This window comes from Oculina patagonica, chromosome 13 (genome assembly GCF_052425735.1).
Source record: "Oculina patagonica isolate OP01 chromosome 13, crgOcupat, whole genome shotgun sequence".
NCBI lineage: Eukaryota > Metazoa > Cnidaria > Anthozoa > Scleractinia > Oculinidae > Oculina > Oculina patagonica.
This window is the reverse complement of record NC_135770.1, coordinates 1865046-1871347: the sequence shown is the minus strand read 5'-3', so window position 1 is coordinate 1871347 and position 6302 is coordinate 1865046. Positions and strand designations below refer to the sequence as shown.

Here is a 6302-nt window from a genome sequence, read left to right as displayed (position 1 = left end):
TTTTTGAAAAACGCGAAAGTTAAGTCCCGCGAAATTAAGTAACAATAAGGTACGTTGTTGAGAATTTTATCTTTTGGAGTGATCTTTAAAACTGTCTGGCGAGCAATTCCAAAATACAACGATGCACGTGCGCTGAAGTAGTTGCTGTGAAAACTGAAGTAGCTACCCTGTATTAAGATTTTATTTAATTATTTATCTATTTTTATTTGTTTGTTTATTTCATTTGGTTGACATTTTAAGTTGATGTTTAACTGAATTTTTGTTTAAATTGTTTAAATCTATTTAAACAAGAATATGCGAACCGTGTTTCATTCTCGCTATTACTGACTTAATTATCTCTGGTTTCCTTCGACAAGCATAAATCTTTCGCTTTTTGCCAATCGTTTATCAATGAAAAATATAATGATTTTGGTTAAAATTAAAAGTGGAAATGAGAATATTAAATCTTAAAGAAAAACTGAAACGCAAAAAAATTGATGTCACGGGAAATTTTACTTAACACACGAATTTATCCTGTTGGATAAATTCAAATTTGGGACGCAAGTCTAACTTGTTTCAACAAAAGGTGCCCGGCCGGCTGAAAAAGAGGCTTGAAATTCACCAACAGCCACCCTCCCTCCCCCTGAAGTCCCCTGGCCAGACCAGGACCAGGGGGGCCGAGCAGAGTGCCTAGTCCAGCCCGGTGACAGCCAAGCTGCCACAGGGTTGCAGCTGCCTGACAGTCACAAGACAATACTCACCCCCTAGAAAGCCAGCAATTCAACCTCTGACCCTGGGCTCCCTAGGGCTGCTAGCCCTACCACTCAGCTACCCGGCACAACCTTCCAAGACGTTGCCCCTCCTCAATTTTTTCTTGCGGGACTGGCTTGAAGGCCGACTTCAAGCACGGTTCGTGGAGTCCACCTTTTGTCAAATCAGTGTAGAAGTATACATCATTTTTTGCTATAAAGCTGTCAGTGGGGATGAATTCGTCGTGTTCTTTATTCAATACTGTTAATATTGCCTTAAATTAAATTGAAACTGAGTCAAATACATTTTCTAATCGTGAAGCCCATTTTTGTTCTCAATTAACCTCAATTTGGCTGCCATTAAGAATGCAAAAGAAAAAGACAGTAAGTTTTCAAATGCATAATGAAGAGAAGCCGGGTGTTTTTGATATGAAATAAATACACAAAGAAATGTTAATTTTTGGATTATATTCCGCCCCTTGTACCACCACAGGCGTCCTTAATTCCCAAATTCGTAGCCTTGTTTTCCTTGCACATTCATTCAAAACGGAATTAACGTCGTTGAAGGGTGCACAATTTCCTGGCTTATTGTGCTACTTGAAAAAGCTTGACATAATACCTTGAAATGGACAATGATCATGAAATATATGAAAATAAGAGAAATAACAATCATGTTTAACGATTTCGTGCGACAGCAAAGCAGAAATACGCGTTTTCTTTCACACAAGAACCAACCTCGCCATGGCTGCTTTGGAAACTGTTTTCTTCACTATCTTCAACTGCTTGTCGTTGGTTATTGGTAGTTGTGCTAATCTCCTGGTGATTGTTTCGTCCCTGATGTTTATCTCTGTTCGAGATATAGAAGGGACCAGTTTTTTTCTTGTCAGTTTAACTGCGGCAGATTTGCTTCTCTGTGCAGTTTACCAACCGTTGCTGGTTATTCGCTTCAACCACCCCGACCAAACCCAGCCCTTCCTGGTAAGCATGTGGTTCTTTGGTTTTAGTTTAATGACCGCCTCGTTGAATGGATTATTGGCTGTGAGCTTCGATCGCTTTATGGCCATTTATTTACCATTTAAGTACACTATCTGGAAGAATGAGAAAAACGTTGCACTGCTGATCTCAGTTTCATGGGTGGTAGCACTTGCAACAGGGATATTAAACTTGAGTAACAATTCTGGCGTAAAAGTCATTGCTCAGGTTTACACCACCATAATAATCGTGGTTGTTCCTATCCTCTACGGCGTCATTTACAAGGAGGCCAGAAAGCAAACTCGACGCATCATTGACCAGTCAGCGCCAGCGACGATGCAGTTTCAAAATCGACACCACCTGGCAGACAGAGCCCTTAAAGGGATAGGACTGGTGTTGATAACAACACTTGTATGTTGGTTGCCAATGATCCTGTTTCCAGCGTTTTCAGCAACCCTGAAAACCGATGAAGACAATTTGAGGTTGGTATCGTGGTGTCTTACTGCTTCGTGTGTCAACTCGTGCATCAATCCCTTCCTCTACTTTTACAAGTTCTCGAAATTTCGGCGCAACGTTCAAAAGTTATTTCAGAAAATCCGGAGATGTTTTGGCGGCTGCTTTCTGATGAAGATCAACAGGCGCAGCGGCAGAGTCAACCCGATGGCACAAGATCCACATCAAATGGAAACATGAAGGCGAGTTGCTTGGTCGATGTCTATGCCACAACAGTGAGAACATAACTTTTTTTCACATACTCAAAGCCTAAAGAGAATTAGAACTATTTCTTTGATTACCAATATTTCTATACTTTAATAAGTTATATTAACACGCCTTGATATATTGCTCTTGTAGAATTACATCACAAGACTATGACTCTGAAAAAAAGCTGAAGTATATTATTTTTATAATATCAAATTTCCTGTAATAAACTAAATATTGGTTTTTACAATGAGCTCAGTTCTCGGCCTTGCCTTCTTTCTGTTGTTTTTACGTACGCTGTTGAGAAGTTAATTCTTTGGAGTGATCTTTGAAACTGTCGGGCGAACAATTCCCAGACACAAAGTTACAACTGAAGTAGCTGCCCTGTAGAAATATTTTATTTATTTATTTTTATTTTTTTAACGTTCAACTTATTTATTATTATTTCTCTTATTAAATATTCATATATATTCTATTATCATTGTCCATTTCACAAGGTTTGTCAAGTAGTACACTTAGGCCCGGTTCAGACGCCGATCTTTTAATGAGCCAAACCTAATTCCTTGAATTAAGTACATGAAAAAAACGGCGTCTGAATCAAATTAGAACGGTTCTTCTCGCCTGGCTTGGCCGAGAATTTCGCCTGTGGAACGCCTTTGGAACGGCTTTGATTCAGACGCCGTACTTTTCATGTGCCGATCCTAATTCATAAATTATTATAATGTATTTTGACAACTTTGACTGGTTTTATTGAAACTGTATTAGGAACGGCCTTGGAACGGCCAAAAAGTACGGCGTCTGAATCAAGAGGCGTACTTTTGTCAATTTGGGTCGGTCCAAATTCGAATTGAGTTCGGCTCATGAAAAGTACGTCGTCTGAACCGGGCCTTAGTGAGGAAATCATGTACATTTCAGTGACGTTAATCCAGTCTAAATTCACTCTTTTTTATTTTATCAGAATATTGTTTTTCCGACCCAGGCTGATTATTTTTATATTTTTGCCGATTTTATGCTGAAATATTTTTATGAACATTCTTAGATAATTCCGTTTGAAATTTCCGTTTTAGAATTTATAATAATAATAATAATAATAAAAAAAAAACTCTTTGCGTTTTAGTTTGTGTCTTTTGTGCTGTACATCATACATAATTATGAAATAGATTTACCGTTCATCGAACTGTCATAAGCATTTGGTTAGTGCAGGTTTTTATTGTTTAATTGGCTAGTTGAAAGTTTCAGTGCTGTAAAGAGAAATAAAGGATTTTTAACGGTTCAGTTTAAGCATATTTAATCGTATTGTATTCACAGATATTTTGCTCAAAATTATACTCTTTTCAAAATCTGAGCCTCTGGTTTATTCTTAAAATATTCCTAAAAATTCGCAAATTTCAGCCTCGATATTCTTATAAACTAGATTCTTATAAAATAAAAAGAGTGTTAATGCACAAGGACGCAATTAAATGAGGTTGCATAGCGACAGCAAATTATTTACTCTATGCCAAAACTGAATCGCTTATGAGGTTCCTTAAAACACCAGGTTTCTTAAAATCATATTTGAAAGCAGTTTACTGTTGCGCTCAAATCATGGATTTCAGCTGCTGCCTCTAGCCGCTAACGCTCTCGGGGAACGTTAGGGACACCGGCAAAAGAAACGGCTCGAATTAAGGCTAACCTTTACCCTTTGGACTTGTGTTTTTTTTTTTTTCCCGTCCTTGCCCCCTTCCTCTCCTCCTCGTCCTCCTCCTCTCCCGCTCCCCGGGCCACCCGTGCCCCCCGCTCTCCCCCCCTGTCTCTCTTCCCACGCCACGCTACGTCCATCACCACCCCACCGCGGGGCAGTCTGTAAATAGAGTAATTAAGAAACACAGAGCAATTGTATTTAAGCGTTTTTTCTCGGTTATAAGTAGTTTAAGTAAGAGTCTACGCAGTATTGTAAGTAGTTTATTGTAAGTAGTTTTTTTGTGTGCGTGTGTTGCAAAAAAAAGAAGACTGTCACCGAAACATTGCTAAAAAAATACTCCTTACCCTCTTCTACTAAACATAAAAAAGTAACTGTAAATAGACGGAGTAATTTAGAAACGTAGAGAAACTGTATTTTAAGCGTTTTTCTATTATGATACCCGGTTATAAGTAGTTTAAGTAAGAGTCTGCGCAGTATTGTAAGTAATTGTATTGTTGTGTGTTGCAATAAAAAAAAGGCTAAACCTTTGACTAAAGACATGAGTCCCGCGCTTTGTGAGCATTCACCAATGTATACCATCTGCTAACAGCAGTGAAAATGTGTGGGCGATCTTTATTATCCATCTATTTCATTACATTTATGCCAGTCGAGGAAAATAAAAGCGTTAATTACACCCTTGAATGACAAATCGGAAGCTTAAACCGAACAGGATATATTTGACGAGTTGTTGGGTTTATTTATTTCATTACGTTATTGTTACTTATTTTCGCGGGACTTAATTTTCGCAATTTTCAAAAAAATCGCGAAATTAAAGACCCGCGAAAAAAGGTTCTCGTGAAAAATAACTACGCGAACTTTAATACCCTTCTATATAATTCAACGATACAGTCGGTTTGCTACATAATTAGCTTATTACAGTCGATGTAGACCAGGATTTTGACAATTTTCGCGAAATTTATTTCCTTAAAATGTATTTTGTTGGCCAAATTGCGAAATTAAAGTTCCGCGAAATATGCCTGTTCCATTTTCGCGAAATTAAGTTCCCGCGAAGATAAGTAACAATAAGGTACTACTTTTTAACACAGGTGACCCAAGCACTATATGAGTTTATATTATAAAGCTGAAAATTCAATAAAAGTTGACAAAAATAAATGAACTGAAAATAAAGTTTTATTTTTTAACTGTGTTTGTGTGCCGTCACTGCCTTTGTACTTTAGAAGGGGTTTTGAGCGATTTGGAGTGATTTTGAGCGAATGTTTGATATGCCGGTACATCATTATGTATATATTGTGACAATATATTGTCACAATATATACATAATGATGTACCGGCATATCAGACATTCGCTCAAAATCACTGGTATTCGCCGCATCATAAATGAGATAAAATCTGGGGCAAGACTCATCTCGCAAAAACAGTTTGAATGCAGGGGACCACGCAACGAAGAAAAAACTGCTTGGCTTCTCTGCTGCCAGATCTCTTGTTCAAGAAATGCTCGTACCAGACGTCACTCTAAGTGCTTATAAAACCAAATTGATTGCAAGGCTGGTACAACGGCAGGAGGGCAAGATTTATTGGCCAATATTTCAACTAGCAGAGCTAGTCTTCTTCCGGGCCAGTACTACGATAGCCGGTCAGTGGAAAAGGAGGAAAAGAGAGAAGAAAATATGGAGGGGTAGGAACAGTGAAACTTCGCGAGGAAGAAAGCAGCAAATGAAGAGAGAGCGTGTACAATAACGCGGAGACGTCTGTACTAGGTCAGTAGCCAGCGAACAGGAGAGAAAAAAAAACTGCGACCGAAGCGCAGTCTGGGTAGGAAGATCTCCATCCGATTATTTTCGGCTAGCCAGCGTAGCTTGACGTTCTTCGCTGGCTAATTTTCGGCTTGCTCTGTTTGCTAATTTTTTCGCCCCACACTACCCTTCTTGGTAGCCTGTTCGCATGCCAAACTTCCGATCCTGTTATGTAATAGGCTTGTACCGAAAGTGCTAGCACTTTTCTTGGCATTATTTGGCTTCGCGAGCATTTTTTTTTTTTTACATTTTATCCAAAAAAGCACTGCTAGCATTATTTTGGATTATCGACTGATTATTTGTATAATTTTGTGTTAAAAAGCACAATCTGACTTCATTTATGGCGTCCAAAGATGCATTATGCCCTCATTTTAGTCAAAGGAGCCGAGGAGGCCTGGGGAATGTTTGATCGGTTTGATACGTCAGTGA

The 6302-nt window shown here is 38.6% G+C and overlaps 1 protein-coding gene across 1 annotated transcript; it reads left to right on the top strand.

The window, feature by feature from the left end:
• Window positions 1–1469: 1469 nt before the first annotated feature.
• Window positions 1470–2393, top strand: LOC144635659 (octopamine receptor beta-2R-like). Its single transcript, XM_078494740.1, has one exon. The coding sequence runs from the start codon at window positions 1470–1472 to the stop codon at window positions 2391–2393; it is 924 nt and encodes a 307-aa protein (XP_078350866.1).
• Window positions 2394–6302: the final 3909 nt, after the last annotated feature.

Coding starts and splice junctions, on each gene's coding strand:
- LOC144635659 (XM_078494740.1), top strand. CDS start 1,470: ATGGCTGCTTTGGAAACTGTTTTCTTCACTATCTTCAACTGCTTGTCG.